Genomic DNA, 21,636 nt, shown 5'->3' on the forward strand with positions numbered 1-21,636 from the left:
ACCTTATTTTTAACAAGCTAGCATATAAAACATAAGAAACCAATCATACCTTAACAATTTCTGCAATCCCCACAGGAGGTCATGGTTCCTTTAAGGCTAGCTTTTGTGCAAAAAAAGGCTACTTAATGAGTGAAATGTCTAAAGATTAAAGCAAAACAAATTAAGGTCTAGATTTAGAGACAATTTAAGCGATTAACTCTCAAACACTACGAGAGAGAATCGAGCTTTTAAATCACTCTTAATTTATTGAAGTTGTTCAACTATAGACTTTAATTAGTACTCTACTATAATACTTTCTAAACTTTACTTAAAACTTCATCTTCTTGTTCTATAACTGATTCTTCTTCCACGCTTTGAATCTCCTTGCCATTGTCATCGATGTTGATGCACTTGTACCACTTAGCACAAAAGACGTAAACCACAAAATCGAAAGCGGTGAGCGCGGCGATCAAGAAGTAGAATCTGTCCATGTGGCCGGCGTTAAGGTCGTCGGAAATCCAACCGGGTTGCTCACCTTTGGCCGTGATTCCCATCACCATGTTAACAAGCAAGCTACTCACATAATTCCCAAGCGAAATAGAAGCCATGCAAAGCGAGCTTCCAAAGCTCTTTATCCCATCCGGGGCTTGCCCATTGAAGAACTCCAATTGCCCAATGTACATGAAAACTTCGGAGGCACCAACTAGGACATATTGAGGAACTTGCCAAAATATGCTCAAAGAGCTTGTCTTCTCCTCTGGGATGACACGTTTGAGCCTCTCAACCTCCGTGATGCCCGCCGCGAGCATCGCCAACATTCCAATGATGAGGCCAATTCCCATTCTATGAAGCTCGGTTAGGCCTTTAGGGTTTCCGCTTAGTCTTCCGGCTATGGGAACGAGGATTTGGCGATAGATTCCGGTGCAGATGAGGACGCTGAAGATGTCAAAGGCAGACATGCTAGCAGCCGGTAGGCGAAAGTTTCCAACGTGGGAGTCCATAAGGTCACCTTGCTCCACAAATAAAGAAGCCATTTGAGTGAAGACCACCGAGTAAATTATGGTGCAAAGCCAGATTGGAAACATTTTTAGTACACATTTTGCTTCCTCCACTTGGGTTACGGTGCAAATCCTCCACGGATTCATCGGACCGGCTAAATCCTTCTCCGTTAGAGTTGCTGCCTTGTCCAAAAACCTGATTAATTTTCCAGTAACATATATTAATTATGTATGGTATGGATATATAGTAGTGCAATACTATGCTAAATTTGGCACCCAATATAGTATATGTCTTGTTTGACATTAAGCATATATACATAGCATTATACTATTGAGATAAATATTTGGTCTTACATTACGAGACACATTTGGGTTTCTTTTCATGACTAAATTCCATTTTTAACAAAATATAAATAGCATACACATTTTTTTTCTAAAAGAAAACTAGCATCAATTGATAGATTGCTTACTTTCGATAATTTTTCTTAGTAAATTTGAAAGAATTATACCAATATGTATTGCTTATCGTCGTTACTTGCTACTAAAAAGAAAAAAAAAATAACAATTCTAATACTTCTTCTTTTTTTTTTTAATTTTACAAATCAAAATTACTAGTGGGAAAAAAAATGGATTAGGGAGAGAACTTACGAAAACCCATTGCTGTGCAGAATTTTCCTACTCCCTTTGATGGCGGATTCCGATCCTTCAACCTCATACAGTTCCTCCGGATTCGCCGCAACAATTTTCCATTTCTTAGAAGCAGCCGTGAAGACCTGAGCAACACGCGGAATAGGGTTGCCACTCGGTTCAACATGTCGGTATCCGGGCGAGCCAAACAAGAACGACACTAGGGCTACAACTGCCGAACCCAAAGACACCAAGAACCCTAAGGTCCATCTCCCCGTATTCTCATAGTACACCAAGACGGTGTTTGAGAAGAGCGAGCCAACATTCAAAGCGAAATAGAAGAAGCAGAAGAACGCCGTCTTTGAATCCTTCTCTTTCGGGTTTGATTCGTCGAATTGGTCCGATCCAAAGGTTGCCAAAGTGGGTTGGTGACCACCATATCCGAAGGCCACAAGGTATATCGACGTGTAAAAAATAGCTACGCCAAGTGTGGACGAGGGCATGCATTCTAGCTCCCCATCACCACACCCCTCCGGTTTGATCAAGAAAAACCAAGACGATATTGATAAGAGAGCACAACCCTAGTACGTCATAAATAGAGAGAGTGCAATTTTGTTTGGTTAATTTCCAAGATAAATATTTAGCCTCAGAAGAATTGTTTTTTAACTAATCACATATTTATTGGTGTAACAAATTTTGAATATTGATAAAAAAAAGGATAATAATAATACTATTATGAGTGGTCACATATAGTATGTACCACTAATGCGAAATAGTATTGCTTGGGGCTTAAGACGACGACCTACTTTTGAAAAGGAAAAAAAAAAAAAAATGGGATGGTAAAAAAATCGAAAATAATTACCAGCACGAGGATGCCTTGGAAGAGAGCACATGTTAAGTAACGGCCCCAGTAAGAATCACTGAGGAAAGCACCAATTAGAGAGCACAAGTAAACAGTTCCAGTCCACTTGCTCACACTGTTTGCAGCATCGGCAGTGTCTTGGTCAAGAACTCTGGTTAAGAACAAAACCAAGTTTACACCGACGCCAAAGAAACACAGTGTTGCTAAGGCTTGATTGGCTACAAAAGGAGAAGATAACCAAAAAAAAAAAGAAAGCTTTTTAATCAACAACAAAATTGAGAAAATAAATAATGTTTTGTTTTTCTAATTAATTATATTGTAATTTTACATACCCAGCAAGAGATTTGCATATCTCCACCCTCCTGTTCTCTTTCTAATAAGAGATGATCCGTTGTCATAATTCACAGAAGTTGTCACGGCATTTTGTTCATTTCCACTGTAGTTTCTAATTCTCAGAGCTCCCAATTCTCCAGAACTTGTATTTTCTTCCCCCGACTGTTAATTTGTTAAAGAAGAGAGATGTATATTAATTAATAATTACAACCCCATAATAAGTAAAGAAAAGACTTGAGCCAAATCAGGGCATTAAAATTTCATTTAGTACCCTTTAATCTGTGATCATAACAAAAATGGTTGATCAAGGCCACAAGGGAAAAGTAGTACAATAGATAGTACCGCTATAATTTGCCCGTTTGGATTATGCACACAAATAACAGAAAAAATGAATGAAGTGAAATGGCAGTCTTGCCCTCCATTCGAATCAATTTACTGTGAAGAGTGTCATTAATTTTACTTTGAGCCAAAAAAGAAAGAAAAATTTGGGACTGCTTAATTACTGGTGATTATGTTCATCAACTTCAAGTTTTATTACTTGTTAACTGTACTCTCTTTAAATTTTTTTTTATAAAAACAAATATGCTATTTAACTATAAAACTTTGGCGTACGTCCACATGTAGATCAGTTAAGAAAAAAATCCCAAAATAAAATACGTTTGCCAAATTTTTTTTTTTTAATTAAATCAGCCTTTCATATTATTTTGTTGCCTTGTAACGCACGCGTTACGTGAAGTGTGTTCTCATGGTCATATCTCTAGGAATATATATATATATATATATCTGAATATATAATGTAATTTGTATGATATTAATTAAGGCTTTATTGAATTTATTGATCATGTGCTTCACTAACCTTTAGTTGAGCCTTATCGGTGAAGTTACATGAATCCATAACAGCCACTGAAGGTTTCTGCAATAAAGTACAACAAGTTATTCATCTTTCACATGATCATGGCAAAAAAGTACGAGAAATAATATAACTGATTGAATATGGACGATGGGTTTCGTATTGTATCAATTCTAGGGTACAAATTCAAAGGAAAAAAGCAGCAAAATAGTATTGACCATATATGTATGTATGTCTTTTTGTGTGTCGTATTTTATTTTTTATTTTTTATTTTTGGTTATATGCCCCATTGCCACCAAACCAAACAATATTATTGAAACTCAGGAGAGTGCATATATTGTTAAGATATTTTGTTGCCTTCAAATCTATTACATAGTCCAAAGAGAAGTGCAAAATGAAAAAGTAGAAGTTTAGAAATTATGGTCTCGTTTATTTCACCGATTCGAGTTTTGCTACAGTAAAAAGCACTCAGAAATAATCACATCTAACTTTTTTGCTACAGTGAAAAAGCTTTCAAATAAAGTCACATCTCAACTCGAATTAAAAACTCGAATCAGTGAACTAAATAAGCCCTATATGTTTTACTGGAAAGACATGAGATCATAAGAACAAACAAGAGGAAATTATTTAACCGTAAAAGAGTACGAATTGAGAAAAAAAAAATCAACATACCACAACTACTTAAACTAATGGGGAAAGAAAATGGCATTAAGAAAAAAAAAAACAACTTGGAAGAGGAATAAGGAGGCAAGAAATCTTGAAGGAATTAAGAAGAGAACTAAGAAAGCTGTGTTGATATAGATTAATGGGTGTCAGAGTTCTTTATATAGACAAACAATTTGAGTGAAGTGGGGCGTGGAACAAGAAAGAGATGTCGTTTTCGAACTTACTTTATAATTGTATCAAACAAATACATTTGGAAACAGGAAAAAAAAAGAAGAAGAAGAAGAATTCGGGGAAAGGGGCAAAGCAAATGTGCTTAAAAGATCAATCTGTGCCACAAACTCGGTCATCCCTTGCATGAATACAAATCATTTTCCACGTCAAAATGACTAAGGAAAAAAAAAAAAAAAAAAAAAAACGTGATCGCTATCTCTGTTTCTCTAACCTATATTTTCGGATTTTTCAGTGACATATAATGATAATGCATCCTCAATTTCACTTTTGAATTTAAAATGTCAAGAAAAATAGAAACTTCCAAAATTTCATCACTAAGCATAAACAACAGTCGGATTCAACAGTTCTTCAATATATTGCTTATAAATTTGGAATTCATAATGAGATGTATCATTAAATAATAAATAATAAAATGTATTAACCGAGGAAAAATTTGAATCACTTTTGCTCGACCAAATTACCTTTTGCGGAATTTGGTGACGGAGAAAGTAACTTTTTCTGGAATATTAGGGGACTCCGGTGATGGAAGAGATCGAGTGGTAACGCTTATCAAAAGATGAAATTCAGACCGGAAAATCGCTCGACTCGCCAGGAAATTTGAGGAAGCCCTAAATTTTTTTGTCATTTATGGTTTCACAGAGCAATATTGGAGTTGATACTGTTGATCAATCTGAATCCAAAAACCAGTCTCCTAGAACAGGTTCAAATATCATGCTCAAAACATAAGCTCAAATACAAATGCCAATTATTGGTTACATTTTAGCCCTCTAAGCATATTTATAGAGTGAAAATTGGCCACCAAAAGTCAGATAGCCGGGGACCTTTTCTTAACTAACTCCTTATAAAGCTCCACGGCTTTCTCATCATCCATGTAAAACGATGGACGTTGAACTTGAATTTTTATTTTAAAAAAATTATATATATACATATACTCGTGACTATAACAAGATGACCGGATACATTATAAAAATTTAAAAGATTAAGGTATTTCTTTGTTAAGATCTATATTAATGGAGTGTACTCAAATATTGCCGCAAAGGAAAATTTTCAAACTATATAGAGTACTAAAAAAATTATATATAACCTTTTACTAAACAATAATATAGTTATTATTTCAATTGTGGAGTGTGAGAGCAATTAAAACTTTTCTTATTTAGGAATTGTATAACTGAAATTTTTTGAGAAAATTAAGAGAGAATCTAAATTTTAAAATCCGAGTGGGGGCAGCCAAGAGGTATCCCACTCATTAAAATTTAAAAATACCGTCCCTGAGATTTTTTTTTTCTTTTTAACAAAGAGAAATGCTAACGTCACTCTTTTTGTTACTTTTTTGACACTTTTTACATTCACTGTTTGACACGCGGATTCTATTAATATGATATATTATTATTTAAACAAAAAATAAGATAGTAAATTTCACTGTAAAATAATAAATATAAAAAGTGACAGAAAGGGTGACGTTAAATTACCTTGAGATTTCTAACATTACTCAATAACCTTGATTTAATAGATTTTTTTCGGGTAGTTTAGTCAAATAGTCGAATAGGCGAGTCATGAAGAATCAAAGAGACCAAACTATGTTAACTGTTTTTTTTTTTTTTTCCTTTCTTTCTACAGTGGAGAAAAAAAATATATATATATAATTAGTGTGCCGGTATGCATGTCTAATATTAACATTAATAATCTCCTTTCAGTTATATTTGATTTTGAAATTTCTCTAATATTAGATAAATATTAACACTGAAACCTTATTTTTGTGAACTTTAAAATATAGTTTTCGATCATAAAAAATAATAATATAGTTTTCGAACTTTAAGTAAATATTAAAATACAATTACATATGGTTTTCAAAAATAAAAATAAAATACAGTTACATATGAATTTTTGTTGGGCCAACACCGAATGTCTAGGAAAATCAAACAGCCATTTAAGTTTCAGATCGGGAGACCGCAAAAATAGGAATTCTTCCTATATATATCTTTAGTACTACATATATTCACCGAATTAAGCATAGAAATTAGATTGCCAAACTTTTCAACTGAAAACAAAATGTACTAAGTGTAAAATCAAAACGACAAACTCTCTCTCTCTCTCTCTCTCTCTCTCTCTCTTAAACACACTTTAATTATCTTTTTTTTTCTAAAGAATAGTATCTCACATAACAGAGACAAGACAAAATAACTTTTAATTGTAATTTGGAGCTAGATAATGCTAGCAACTTTCAATACGAAACTTTCAAAATATGACCTTTTAATATTTTAATTGTAACTTTAAGAATTTTTTTAAATTTATTATTAATTTTTTGGTTAATTAATAAGAATGATAACTTTGACATTTTACATTCCAAAAAATAACCTTAAGATACTGAAAAATAATTTTTTTAAATGTTAAGATACCAATTTAAAATTATTAAAAATACAGAATATCAAAAGACAATTACGCTATAACATAAGGTATCAATATGAAACTTTTTCAAAGAAAAAAAAAAAACAAGGGAGCATTTTCAAAATTTTCTCTACTCCCACTACGTACATTGGTGTATTGCACAAATGTATATGAGAAATTAGACCTAAAATAGAGTTCCAACTTTCCAAACTTGTCCCCCTCTTCCCCGGTCTAAACAAAACTAATATAGCGCTTTTTTTTTTTTCAGAAAATAAGAGCGAAATTTTTGCCTGTGAATCTGTGATATATATGTTTTGAATTATCTGCGCCAACTCATGCTTGAAAAGAATGGCAGAGTACCAACAAGCTATCAGTTTTTTATTTTTATTTTTTTTAATGAAGGACTATTTGAAACTTGAATCTTCTGTTCTTTTTAAATACTGCTCCAAAATTAGCACATATATACTAAATGCTTTCCTAGAATAACTAATTTTTTATTCAACAAAATCTGGATTAAAATACTTAATTCGCTGCTTTAGAGTCAAATTCAATTTTAAAATTACAATATGGTTTTGGAATCAATACCAAAAATATAATTCAACTACGCTCTAGTTATTGGTTTTGAATTCAACGGTAGGAACACAATGAGTAATACATAATTAAGCATAATGATCTCAACAAAATGGGTTAATTAGTTTTGTGATGAGATAAACTTTGCCTAAAATAAGTAAGGCCACTGAAAGTTTGTTCTAACTTTCTACTAGTACTTGAGAAAATTTTGTGCTCGGTTTTGATTTTTGTTTGGATTTAATTGAGTCCCTAAACTGAAATTAGTTTCAGTCTTATCAATTTTCCACCTTCCAAATGCAAAAGCTACCATTTTCATGCAACAAGAAAATTCTCTGATTGCCAGATCTCCCTCCTTCAATCTCTCCCAAAATATCGTATATCATGTCCCCATACTAGACAAATACGTATATATAATCTTCATCACTATTCAAATTATTAAGCTTAAAAATCTCATCCATTTCTCTCTTGATCTTTTCTCTTTAGCATTTTATGTTGTTGTATTTTTTCTTTCTTAATGTAATGGAAGATGAATATTCCTCAAGCATGATTTCGAGTGCCAAAACGATTATTAATGTTCCAGCCATGGAAACTTCGGATTCAACCAACACCAACATTTACGCAATTCATGCAAGGAACAATAAGCGCCCAAGACTCGAATATCATCATGAAATTGATACCAACAACATTATTGCCTCCTCTTCTGCCAAGTTCAAAGGGGTCGTGCCTCAACAAAACGGTCATTGGGGAGCGCAAATCTACGCGAACCACCAGAGAATTTGGCTCGGTACGTTCAAGTCAGAGAAGGCGGCGGCCATGGCCTATGATAGCGCAGCCATCAAACTCCGGAGCGGCGATTCACAGAGAAATTTTCCCTGGACTAGTCTGACTATCCAAGAGCCTGATTTCCAAAGCCGTCACACCATAAAGATGGTTCTTAATATGATCAAGGACAGCTCTTACCAATCGAAATTCGAAGAATTTGTAAGAACTCGATCTCAAAGTAAGGAAGTCTTTATTGACAAGGGAAATCATGATCAACATCTCAACAAAAAAATAAAGGGCCATGGAGATGCACAATTCTTGACGAGGCAACTATTTCAAAAGGAGTTGACGCCAAGTGATGTTGGTAAGCTTAATAGACTTGTTATCCCTAAAAAATTTGCGGTCAAGTATTTTCCTTACATTAATGAAGATATTAATCATGTGGAGGGAAATGGAGCAGTAGAAGATATTGAGCTAGTTTTCTATGACAAGAATATGAGGCCTTGGAGATTTCGGTATTGTTATTGGAAAAGCAGCCAAAGTTTTGTCTTCACAAGGGGCTGGAATCGGTTTGTGAAGGAAAACAGCTTGAAGGCCAATGATGTCATCACGTTTTATGCATGTGAACACTACTGCCGTGGTACTGGAATATTAAGGGAGGTAAATGGCCAAAGTTTTTGCTTAATTGATGTAACGCATAATGGGGTTAATGTTGAAAGCAAGAAGTGTTTGAGTAACGATAAGGAAGAGGCCAATAATTATTATCATTGTGAAAAGCATATCATGAAGGTGGCATGGAAGCAAAATTTTTATCAAGGCAGTGATCAGTTTAAATACAATGAAGAAGATGTGTCTAACAATTTGGAGGAGAAAGGAATTAGGCTATTTGGTGTACACATCAAGTGACTAGCGAGATTCAGTTGCAGGCATGGTTTATCGGTAATTCTCACACCTGAATTTCTCCACATCAAAGTTCAAAAAAAAAGGTGATAAGGAAAATTGTTCAAGTGCGAAAGTTCCTCTTTTTTTTTTTTTTTTTTTTTTTTTTTTTTTTTTTTTTTTTAATTTATAGTATGTTAAGGCTGTAACTAGTGGAGGGCCTTATTAGGAATTACACAACAGGGTCTCAATCCTTGATAAGAAAAGGAATTCTTCTTTTCTTTTCCTTTTTTTTATTTTCTTTTTAGAGGGATTTAAGCGATTATTGCTATCATGTACACTAGGAACTATCCTCCAATTCCAATTACTACACTGTCTAATAGAGAAGGATATATTTTCCTTTTCTTTGCCTGCACGTGTACTAAACAATTTGAGAATTCTCTAGTCAATATATTTCTGAAATAAATATATTTCTGAAATTAGTGTTTTCTTTTTACCCCGCATTATATCAAGAAAAAATAAAAATAAATAAATTCCCTCGGATACTTAACATCATGTCGCATCATGTTACAATATCATTGGATATGTGGCGAATATGCTTATGAAGAAAATATACAGTAAAGATGAATATAACTGCAACTTGTTTTCAGACCAAATCGAAAATATATAAGACAAACAAGAAATGATAAGGACAGGGCCATATTACAGTATTCCTCAATGACTTATCAAATCAGACATTGGGAAAGTAGTTTTTTCCTTTCTTTTTTTTTTTTTTTTTTTTTTTTTTTTTTTTTGAGCTGTAGATAGGGATAAGTTGTCTCCCACTTAAACATTTGACTCCATTTTGTATACTCTCATAATTCTAAACTAGTTCTTGGTTTCCATCTTCTGATGGCATTTCATTATATGCAAGCAATTATATTCAGTTTTACCTCATTATAATTAAATGAATTGTTTGTGCATTAAAACGAGAGGTTTTTAGAATTCGGGCCAAAAAAAGATGACGATCATGATATGTATGCGGATTTTTATTCTTTTCTCTCCACCACAATTCAGATATGACTAAACTTATTATAATGGCCTCTACCATTTGCCACGATAGCATAATAGATAAAGGCTTCGTTCAGCTCATTAATTTTAGTATTTAATTCAAGTTAAAATGTAATTTTATATGAGAATTTTTAACTGTAGCAGAAAATGATAAAAGTAATTTTTTATGAAAATTTTTAACTGTAGTATAATTAAAATTAAAAATTTAAATCAGTGAAACGAAATAAACAAAACAGGATTAAAATGCAAAATTAAAATGGAAATGAAAAGATATATTTGAGATCGCCTGCATATATAAGTAGTCCATCAAATCTAGGTCAAATATGTACGTGCAACAGAATCTCCATTTTTTTTTTTTTTTGATAGAATGTAGTCTGCAAATAGTTGGGGACCCACCAACTTCTGTTTGTTGTCAAGTTAGGTTTTGGCCATTGTATGTGGTATGTATAGAAAAATAGCTGGACACCACATTTAATGTAGGGCAATTTTATTGTTTTTGTTATTTTTTGCTTGTAACGACAAATCTTTCTTTTCCCTTACTTTGTTTGCATCTTCATTTTCACTATATATCCTTTTTTTTTTTAAGGCTCGTGACTAGATATTCTTTTACTTGTTTATTAAAAATATTTTTTTAATGAAAATTTTATTAATCAATATATTTGTGAGGAGACATTAGACATACGATTACCATTACCAATGGTGTTCTTATGAGAGGGAAAGCCCATGCACCTCGACGTTAAGAGGTCCTTCTTTTCCCATAAATTGGAAAAAAAAAAATGAATGGGAATTTTAGACCTATATAGCAAAAGGAAAAAAGAAACAAAAACCTCTTAAAATACATGGGTCTTATCGCTTACACTTAATTAATACCCTCTAGTTAAATAATTATATTAGTTAAAAAAATTATCAAGAGTAAATGGTAAAAATCTTAAAACAATACATTCAAAGTGTGATTTCGTCAATTTGATCAAGATGGTAGTTTGTACAAAAACTATTTTTTGAATTATTGAATCTATCTATATTGAAGGTGGACCCTTTTGGCATAAACAAGGCTCTTATAAAGTTCATTAATGGCTCGTTTAGTTCGTTGATTCGAGTTAATATGTGACTTTATGTGAATGTTTTTTACTGTAGCAAAAAATTTAGATGTGACTATTTTTTAGAGTTTTTTACTGTAACAAAACTCGAATCGGTAAAATGAACGAGACTTAAATGTTGAACTTTTCCTGAAAAATCACTATAATATCGTAATCTTCAGAATTATTGAAATATTATCATGTCCATGTTTTATTTATTTCACTTTCGAGTCACTCATGAAGAAATTAGCTGAAGAGAGAGAGAATTAATCCTGTAGCAATTACACGTCAATTATCACTATGCAAGCTTGCAAATTTTTTTATTTCATATGATTTAAATTCAGACCACAAAAACGGAGAACATGTTTGGCTCGTGCATGCAAATACAGAACGAGGCATCATATCTCCTTTATTACTTTTCTGTTTTCTGAACAAAAGGAGTGGATACCAAAAGGATATCACAGCTGAGGTCCTGATCTTCAACTTGGTGTCTTTGTTTTTTTTTTTTTTTTTTTTTTTTCCGACTTAAAGAAAATATAAGATAGAGAATTTGAATATTAAACAATCTTAAAATAAGTATGAAACTTAAGCTAAGCCTAGCTACAAATACGACACTTCATTTTTTTTAAGGTATTAATTGAACACTGTAAATAACCACAATCAAGAACAAAATAGTTACTCTGAATTTTGACATTCTTGTGCTAATAAACTATACTCACATTCTCCAATTAGTAGCTTGTTTTTTCCCTTAAAGTTAGAGTGAGGAAATTTAAAATTTAAACATCAAATTTAAAAGAAATAATGATATAAATAGCATTTTTTTTTCCGGATGGAATAAAAATAAGTGACAAAATTTTTGGATTAGTTAATAAATAACAGAAAATTTAGGATTATCAAAATTTATCCCACGATCAAATTTGATAAATCTCAAATTTACTCAAAAAATGAATTTACTACATGATTGAATTTGATTTATCCAATATTTAACCGATTCACCCAAGAAAATATTTGGTAAATGCAAGATTTACCTGAATGTACCCCATAACTAAATTTGACAAATCGATAATTTATTTACATAGAGCCTCAAGTTATATACGTTTTTATTAATTTTTATTAATATCTTTAGTTAATAAACTCATTAGTTTTTTTTTCATTCGTACAATCTTCTTTTAAAATTTTAAATATTTATTTATTAACAATTATGTGAATATGTTATTTGCTGCCATAAAAATTCAAAACTAGGCCGTTAGCTAAAATTTCATAAATTAATAATAGATGTGATTTTTATTGCTAAGCTAATTAATAACTAAATTTTTGTTGTAATAATCAATATGCAACGTTACCAAGAAGGGTGGTTCTATTCACACACCTCTTTTTTATTCTTTACATCTCCTTTTAAATACATACCTCACATAATTTTAAAAGAACTAAATTTACTTTTTACACACCCCTATCATTCCAAGATTACCCTTAACTATTTTTGTTAAAAGAATTAATTCTTATCCATTTTAATTTTCTTTTCACGCCCATTATTTTATTTTAGTTTATTAATTAAATAATATTATTTCTCTATCCCTTCATATCTTTGTTTGTTTTTTTTTTTTTTTGAAGATTTGGGTTTGAAGGATTTTTTCAAAACGAAAGCAAAAAAAAAAAAAAAAATGAAATGGAAATAAAATCAATCAAATTTTATAAAAAAAATGAAATAAAAACAAAATAAAATGATTAGTCTTTTAAAAAAATAGTAAAAAATACAAACATTAAATGAAAAAAAGGCAAAATAAAAATCGTCATAAAAGAAAAAATTCAACATTATATCAATGTAACTTTTTGGAATAGTAATTGCAATGTGAAAATTATATACATTTTGAAATAATTATAGTTTATAATTTAGGATATAACATGTGGGGTGTGTAGAGAGCGATAAAAACTGTATGATTAGTTTCTTTTTTTAATTAAATATGTCATAAGTGTCTTTTTTTGTCATTGTATGTGAGGATCTTTTTGCCATAAGAAAATTTAAGATAAACGGGATGTGGAGAATAAAAAAAGGTGTGTAAATAAAACCACTCTACCAAGAAATATTATAGTTTCTCATAATGGAAAGCAAGATATATCCAATATTTCGATATAAGGAAATAGCTAGATTAAAGACGATAATATCTAACTTCATAATACATTGATAGAATCATTAGACTTACAAAAAATTTCTTTTTTCTCTATCTATTTCTTATGAAGAAATGAAGAATTTACTTTAGAGAATGAATGAGTCTAGAACTTTTACTCTTTATTTTTGATAAATATCCTTTTATTAGTGTAATTATTTGATTAAAAGGGTTATAAATCAAAAATAAAAAATAAAAATTCTGACTCATATACTTTTAAGGAGTATTTATTAAAATTACATATTTTTTATTAGAAACAATGGGCCGACAAAAATACTTGAGACCTAACAAAGACTTGAAAAAAAAGAAAGGAAAAAAAAAAAAAAGATCATGATGTTGAAGGGCATTATGAACTACATAAAAAACAAAACAAAAAATCAAGTAATCATAAAAAATATGAACGTTGTATGCCTAAAAAATCTCGAAGGTAGACTAGCAAATAGTTTCTCACGTGACACTTATCCAGCCGGAGTGACAAAAGGGCCGGGTGAAGGGTGGGTTGCACTGTTAATAAAGAAAGAAAAAGTCAAAGATTTATTTCTTTTCAGAAATCATATAGTGCATAACATATTTATTAAACTAAATTAAATAAATAATAAAATTTTAAATTATTTAAAATAAATAACAAATGTTACAACTAATAAAAAATAATTTACGGATAAAAAATCTAAAGAAAATAAAAACAAGACGTTAGGCCTGACCATCTTGAGTCTGGTTCCTATAACATACCAAAGACGGTGGTTTTTTATTTTTACTTTAATTTGGTGAAAAAAGTTCACCAATACAAAAATATAGCTTCAAGAAATTAATTAATTAAGTCCGAAGCTATTCAATTAAAGGACCCAAAATGGCTGACATAATGACACGTAGATTTCCCATGAACGATGGCAAAATTTCACTTCATACATCGCATGTCATATTTCACAACACAAACGACATTGCAGTGTAAAATGTACTAACATGTCGTTTATACTTCAAAGGCAGAAAAGTCTAAGGTAAAACGACATGTCGTCATTGAAGTTCACAATCAGAGACATGTCGTTTTTTATGATGTTAACTCAGCCGACAAGTCGTTCTTTAATGTTATAAAGCAAATCGCCGACATTAACAACAAAATTACAAATATCCAGAAATAGATAATTATAGAAAGAAGAAAGTGAAGTAATGTAACCATCGTTAATGATGACTAATTAAGATTGCTGATAGTAGAAGTGTTTCCTGTTTTCGCCGCAGCTATTTTTTCGGCAGCCCTGATCCTCTCTTCTTGCTTACGGTACTTTATTCCACAAGCGTTACACAGGCTCTGAAACATTTAACAAAAATCAACCATACTAGACAAAAAACAAAAAACAAAAAAACAAAAAAACTTGGGAGATTCTTCCCGTAAGTATAGATCTACGTATTTTTATATAAATTTAACCGATAAAAAATTTAACATATCAGTATGTTACCGTACTAAAGAAAGTCTAAAAAAACTTAACAAAACAAAAAAAACAAGATCGAAAAAAAAAAGCAGTAAAAGGGGATAAAATTCAAAGAACAAAAATTTGTGAAATAAACCTTGGGACCGAGAGGACCTCTGCGCCACATGGGAGTAGTATGAGTGAGGCATTTAGGGTTGGAGCAGCGCTTATTTGCATCATCATCATCATCATCATCATCTTCAACTTCTTCTTCTTCTTCTTCTTCTTCTTCTCCCACATCCACTACTACTGCCTCGGACTGTTTTTTCCCTCTATTATTCTTTCTTAGAGAAGATTGGCCTCTTGATCTAGTACAAAGGAGATCAATGTTGTTCTTCATTATTGCTGGAGAAATTGAAGTACTTGTGTATGGATTACTCGTGATGGCATTAAAAGTAGAACTATTAGGAGTTGAGTATGTATAATGTGGCCCTTCAGAAAATACTTGGTCTGGTCCTGTGTTAATAATCTGGTGCCCAAGATTGGTTCCAGTTTGGTTGAATATTCTTCCAAAGTAGTTGCTTGGTACTCCACCACTAGTGTTGTTGATCATGTTATAATAGCCATTGTCGGTAATATGATCTCCAGAAACCATCCTATTGTGGCCATATTGCCAGTATTGCATGAGGGGCTGAAATGCATCAATAAGATTCAAAACTGATCAATTATATGTGTACATATATAAAAGTACTAGATAGATTTACCCCAAGCTCAAAAAAAGGTGCTTAGATAGATTTGCAAAACTTTCGGTCATATATATATAGGTATTATCTTATATCCAACGACCATAACATACGATAAAGTATAACGTTTTTTTTAGGAGCTTATGACTTTTTCGTGTAATATGATAATGTCAAGTGTATTGTAACATGGCGGAAAATTACATTTTATTGACTGTTATATTTGAATAAAGTGCGTATTATATGAATGCAAAAACAATGGCCGTGTTTAGAATTGATTCCCTTTTTGTTTTTCACATTTTTTGAGAAAGAAAAAATGAAAATATTTCTAAAACGGCATTTGGTGCAATAAAGACAAAAAACAGAAATGAAAATGATTTTTTTGATTTAGTGTAAAATGAGATAGAAATGAAAAATGACTTTTAGTCGTTTTTCATTTTTTATTTTCGTTTTCTCCTCTCTCAAGCAGGGAGAGAGAGAGACATTAATGAGTTTTTATAGTGAAAATAATATCTTGATAAAACTATCAAACGCATTTTCAAAAATGATTTCTGTCTGAGATTGAAAACGTTTTCATTTTCATTTTCATACAAAAAACAAAATCATTTTAAAACGAGTTTCAAACGCGCCCAATGTTACGTTTGCCGGACTTATCCTATGGCTACTAGCCTGAATGTCACATTTCATATATTATACATTATATATGTATTATTTATTTATGATGTGTGCTCCTGTTTGTTTGCCAATAATTTAATGTCATTACCTGGTTTTCTTAATTTGATAAATATATATATATATATATATATATATTTACGTTTTCACAATATTAATTATTGGTTCCAAGTAATTTAATTGCCCTTTGTTGTTAAACGCACACAATAATGGCTTTATTTGACAGATTTATTTATTAACTTCTGTGTCATGTGTGGGGTGTACAATTAAATTCCTTACTGAAAGTGGCATGTACAAGAAATATTACCGTTTATTGATTATAACAAAACTTAGATAAGTCATAACAATTAGGTGAAAATTGTAAAGCGAGAGTAAACGACGATAACTAGGATTTCCAAAAATCCAAAAACAAAAGAAAGATACATGACTAGCTATAACCACAAACAAGAGAGAGAGAGAAGTTGTGTGCGCATATAAAATTATTCACCTTTTCTTCAAATTAATTAAGACACATTTAATCGGCTAATTATTGTTAATTGTTCATTAAAGGCTGCAAGAAAATCTTAAATATGGATGATTAATCACACTAACTGAATGGAATTAACCCATCAACATCATATAAACTACAACGATAAACATGCCAAATAATTGATAATTAATTAATCAGAAACAAAGGTAGAGATATATGTACCTGATCATGAGTAGTACTACTCATGTGAGAGCCATTGAAATGGCAAAGACTGAAGAGGTAATTCGAATTTAGAGATGATTGGCAAATTTCGGTCGGATTATTAATGTCGCTGTAATCATGATTAGGCATGCCTAATCTCAGGGTGAGGTCCACAAAACCCGCTTGATTAGAGTAATTATTATTATACTGCAACTTCTTCATTTCAGATGCTTGTTGAATCCTCTGGAAACGATCCCTCACCTAAACTTTTGTTGGCACAGTAGTAGTGAATTCTAATTAGTTTGTTGAAATCAAAATCTCAGTTAAGATCTATACCATGCAAAAAGGGAAAAACAAAAACAAACAAAAAAAATGGTGTGGAATATGATAATAAAATATATTAAGTAAAAGACAAATATGGCATTGATTAATTAGTCAGTGATCCACATGAACAACACAAGGATCTCTCTCTCTCTCTCTCTCTTTTTTCTTTTTTCTCTTGAAACAACACAAGGATCTTACTTAGACTAAAGATTGGGATTGGCCCAGGTATATATGAACATTTTTTAAACTGAAGAAAAAGTACTTGATGAAGTGAAACAGAATGACCTGAAAAGGGCTGACAGAAAACTACATATAAGGACAATATACACACGCTTATAGGTAGGATTAGACACCAAACACATCGTGGATTTAGAGATAAGAATTAAGAAACGTTGATCATCAAATTTTCAGTTGACTGATTATCACTTCTTTATTACATACACACAAAAAAGAAAGAAAGAAAGAAAAAGATCTACATGTCCGACTAGATCAAATGAGGGCGTTAAAATATACATTTGATGATCAACGTTTGAAACATCATTTGTCATTCCCCGTCTATAATAGGAGCTGTTGCTCTTATATCGTTTGAAACATCATTTGTCATTTCTAAAGAAGGACATCGTTTGTAAGTAAATTCTGTTTTTTCAGGTACATTTTGTCGTTACATTCGAAATAAATATGAGAATAGTCCAACTTTTTAAGTAAAATTATAGTTAAAGTTAATTAAAGATTGTGCTTTCAATATTTCATATAACTAATCTATTGATGTTCTAACCTTTTATTTTTAAAATTAGAGACTTAGTTAACCATATTAAAGGAGAGGGTTGGCACAAGTTCAGTTACATTTTGTCATTACATTAGAAATAAATATGAGAATAGTCCAACTTTTTAAGTAAAATTATAGTTAAAGTTAATTAAAGATTGTGCTTTCAATATTTCATAACTAATCTATTGATGTTCTAATCTTTTATTTTTAGAATTAGAGACCTTAGTTAACCATATTATAAGAGAGGATTGGCACAAGTTACAATTTTAAAAAGAGTAATTTTTAACTTGGGTATTTCTTCTAATAAATCCCATAAAGCTACTTTTGTTTATCGGCTTTTGTGGGGTGTGATGAAAGGGGATGTTTAACCATATTAATACAAACACTAACAGTAGTGACTGTATACTTTCCCTCTTTCATTAATAATACATGTATAACGCACTACTTTCCAGACATACTTCACATCTCTTTAAAACGATTAAATTTATTTTTTTCCACACTTTATTATTTCAAAATTATCCTTAACTATTTTCATAAGAATATAAGATGATTAATTTTTGGGTACTTCATTTATCATTTCACACCCATCACTTTTTTTTTATTTTATGATTAATTTAAAAAATACACTATGAATTTTGTATCTTGTTTCAACATAGCCCCAGAATTTTAAAATTAGTTCACTTTTGCTCCTTGAATTATGTGCGATATTTCTAAAGACCCCCTAAATTTATAAACTAACAAAATAATGACATGACACAACTTCTAATGTCATTAATGCCCCTAAAATATTGATTTTAAGTAAACTTACCTACTAAATTGTTGCTTTTAGGTCACCTTATCCCCTAATATTTTACAAGATCAAAGCGAAAATTGTCCCAAATCAATACTTCATAATATATTTATAAAATAAAATTACTTAAAAGCTTTTTATATTTTAGGAGCGAAATTAATCGTTTTTAAAACTTAAGGCTTGTTATGTTATTTTGGAGTAAAACTCAAAAAAAGTTTGAGCTCAAGTTACAACTTTTTTTAAGTTCATGTTCGTTTGTAAAATTTGAGTTTGAACTAGAGTTTTAACTTGAGTTTGAGACTAAAAGTTGAGTTCAAGTTTCCCTTCAACTCAAGTTCTTAAACTCAAACTCAAGTTAATGAACAATATTTTTTCTACTCATAAAAACGTCATAACTTTTTCATTTTAATTTCGATTGAGATGATTTTTTTCTCTGCATTTACAATGAAGAGTCGAATAAAACCCCACCCATATACCCTATTAAAATTTTTCATCACCATTGTTAAAATACTATCTAAATATAAATTCAAGTTTTGACCTACTCAAACACAAACCCAAATAGATTCTCAATTCAAATTATAACTCAAATATGCACATCCAAACACAAACTCAAGTTACAATTTTAACTCAAATTATAACTCAAGATCTACACTCAAATCACCATAACTCAAAAATGTAACCGAACAAGCCGAGTATTTGAAAACATGGTACAAAATTCAAAAGGCATTTACCAAATTAACCCCAATTTTTAAATTAAATCACATTTTGCCACGTCATGACTCCACGTTGGATCAATTGTTTTGTTAACCTTTGGTTGTTTATTTTTCCCTCCAATATCAGAACTAGAAGGGAACATCTCCATCAAGAATTCTAAGATCATTCATTTCTCTTCCACCGCTCTATATAAACCCCCACCACCATTCCTTCCCATTTACTCACTATTTACATCACTCCCACAGAAAAAGCGAGAGAGAGAGAGAGAGAGAGAGAGAGACTTACGCTTTCTAGAGAGAGAGAGCAAGAGGAAAAAAAAAGGAAAAACCAGAGCGAGAAAGAAGAAAAGTTTGACAACAATGGCAGATAAACAGCGCGTTCAGAACCAAGACCTGATACATCAAAACCCTCCATGCCCCAAATGCGGCTTCTCCGGGGTCGGCAACTCCGATTCCCAAAAACGGCGATTGCCGTTCTCGATCAACTCCGAACAACCCGACGCCAAGAAGCTCTTTCTTGCCTCAGGCACGGGTTCCGGCAATTCGTCGAACGCCGCACCCAAGACCGCGCCGAATCCCAACTTGGTCATGCCCTGCTCGGCCACTGGTCTGCCTCCTCGTCCGCCGCCGCGCCGGCGCCAAAACTTGTATCCCATTTCTTCTCCGTCTCACTCGCCTTTGGAATCTGCTCGGACCTCAGGCTCGCTTTTGGGCGTTTCGTCGAACGCCTCACCCAAGACCACGCCGAAGCGCGACTCGGCCACTGGTCTGCCTCCTCGTCCGCCGCCGCGCCGGCTCCAAAACTTGGCTCCCATTTCGTCTCCGTCTCACTCGCCTTTGGAATCTGCTCGGACCTCAGGTTGGGTTCCGGGCGTTTCGTCGAACGCCTCACCCAAGAGCGCGCCGAAGCACGACTCGGCCATGCCCTGCTCGGCCATTGGTCGGCCTCCTCGTCCGCCGCCGTACCGGCGCCTCAAGTCCACTCCCATTCTTTCTGCGGAGAAATCTTTATCGAGGACCTCGGCCAACTCTGACAATTCAAAGGTAAATGAACGTGTTTTCTTCTCTTTCCTTTTTCGTTCTTGCGATTAAACGTCATTAAAATCATGGTTAATTAATGTACTCTCTGAAATTAATTAACGTTACTTTCTTGGTTTAATTTATATTTCCTCATCAGGGCTAGTTTTCTATTATAATCATTCTTTGTAGTTTCATGGGTTGTTCTTATTTTTTCTTATTTGCATCAGAATGTGATATATATTGTTGCCCTATTTTTAAGGTGTCTAATTACTTCTCTTTGGTCCTTGTTTTGTTTGATTAAACGTGTTATAACGGTTAATCTTTGAAATTACAACTTTCTTAGTTAAATTTATTTTGTTGATCTATCTACCCTATTATTGTTATCATTCTTTTTTTTTTCTCAATCTGTTACCATTACATTATTACCATTACATTATTACCATTACATGAGTACTTCCTAATTTTTCTCATTTACATAAGAATACGAAACATGATTAAAATCGTAACAATGCCACTTTATGAGTTTAATTTATGTTTCATTATGTGGGCTACTTTCTTTTTATTACTACTATAATCATTTTTTCCCGTCCCTAATGCAAAGTTTCATTCAGTAATATATCTCATTTTCCTTTTTCATTATGGGCATATGATGTAATATTTTGTTGCTTTATTTTATTATTGTGATTATCATTACAATTATTATTATTATTTTAAAGAAATGAGTTTTTTTTTTTTTTTTGGGTGCAGAAGCTGCAAAAATTACGGAATTATTGGAAGAACGTAAAAACAGCAATAGAAGAGATCTTAGAGCATAAGGGAGAAGCTGTAGAACATAACTCTTCTTGTATCCATAATTGTGCATAAAAGTTTAGCCGCACTACTTGTATTGTGTTATTTTTGTACAATTTCTCAAAGACATTGATTTCACCAAACGGGTTAAAATTATAAATTTGTAAAAAATGAGGGCGACCTGTAAAAAGAATCCAGAACCCACTTCATGCAATAAGGAACTTAAAAAGTCATATTAGAACTCTTTTAATTACCTACAAAGTCGTTAAGGGCAAAACAATTATTTTGTCTTCAGTTTCACGTTTTAATTGTTCGT

The 21,636-nt window shown here is 32.0% G+C and overlaps 3 protein-coding genes across 3 annotated transcripts; 2 read left to right on the forward strand and 1 right to left on the reverse strand.

Moving 5' to 3' along the window:
- Positions 1 to 296: 296 nt before the first annotated feature.
- LOC21401384 (protein NRT1/ PTR FAMILY 7.1) lies at positions 297 to 7,884 on the reverse strand. The gene is made up of 6 exons (XM_024164650.1): positions 7,789 to 7,884; positions 3,656 to 3,712; positions 2,799 to 2,961; positions 2,467 to 2,684; positions 1,626 to 2,185; positions 297 to 1,173 (listed from the first exon to the last, which is right to left on the reverse strand). Exons 1-6 carry the CDS (start codon positions 7,882 to 7,884, stop codon positions 297 to 299), a joined length of 1,971 nt encoding a protein of 656 aa, XP_024020418.1.
- A 136-nt stretch (positions 7,885 to 8,020) lies between these two features.
- Positions 8,021 to 9,169, forward strand: LOC21401385 (AP2/ERF and B3 domain-containing transcription factor At1g50680). The gene has a single exon (XM_010089087.1). The coding sequence runs from the start codon at positions 8,021 to 8,023 to the stop codon at positions 9,167 to 9,169; it is 1,149 nt and encodes a 382-aa protein (XP_010087389.1).
- Positions 9,170 to 19,871: 10,702 nt separating this feature from the next.
- LOC112091322 (uncharacterized protein DKFZp434B061-like) lies at positions 19,872 to 20,694 on the forward strand. The gene is made up of 2 exons (XM_024164663.1): positions 19,872 to 20,555; positions 20,689 to 20,694. Exons 1-2 carry the CDS (start codon positions 19,872 to 19,874, stop codon positions 20,692 to 20,694), a joined length of 690 nt encoding a protein of 229 aa, XP_024020431.1.
- The last annotated feature ends 942 nt before the right edge of the window (positions 20,695 to 21,636 follow it).

The sequence above is a fragment of the Morus notabilis genome, unplaced genomic scaffold (genome assembly GCF_000414095.1).
Source record: "Morus notabilis unplaced genomic scaffold, ASM41409v2 Scaffold89, whole genome shotgun sequence".
NCBI lineage: Eukaryota > Viridiplantae > Streptophyta > Magnoliopsida > Rosales > Moraceae > Morus > Morus notabilis.

Coding starts and splice junctions, on each gene's coding strand:
- LOC112091322 (XM_024164663.1), top strand. CDS start 19,872: ATGGCAGATAAACAGCGCGTTCAGAACCAAGACCTGATACATCAAAAC.
- LOC21401384 (XM_024164650.1), bottom strand. CDS start 7,884: ATGATATACGATATTTTGGGAGAGATTGAAGGAGGGAGATCTGGCAAT. Junction 2,962..3,655: donor CCGATAAGGCTCAACTAAAG/GTTAGTGAAGCA, acceptor ACAAATTAACAG/TCGGGGGAAGAAAATACAAG. Junction 2,685..2,798: donor ATATGCAAATCTCTTGCTGG/GTATGTAAAATT, acceptor CTCCTTTTGTAG/CCAATCAAGCCTTAGCAACA.
- LOC21401385 (XM_010089087.1), top strand. CDS start 8,021: ATGGAAGATGAATATTCCTCAAGCATGATTTCGAGTGCCAAAACGATT.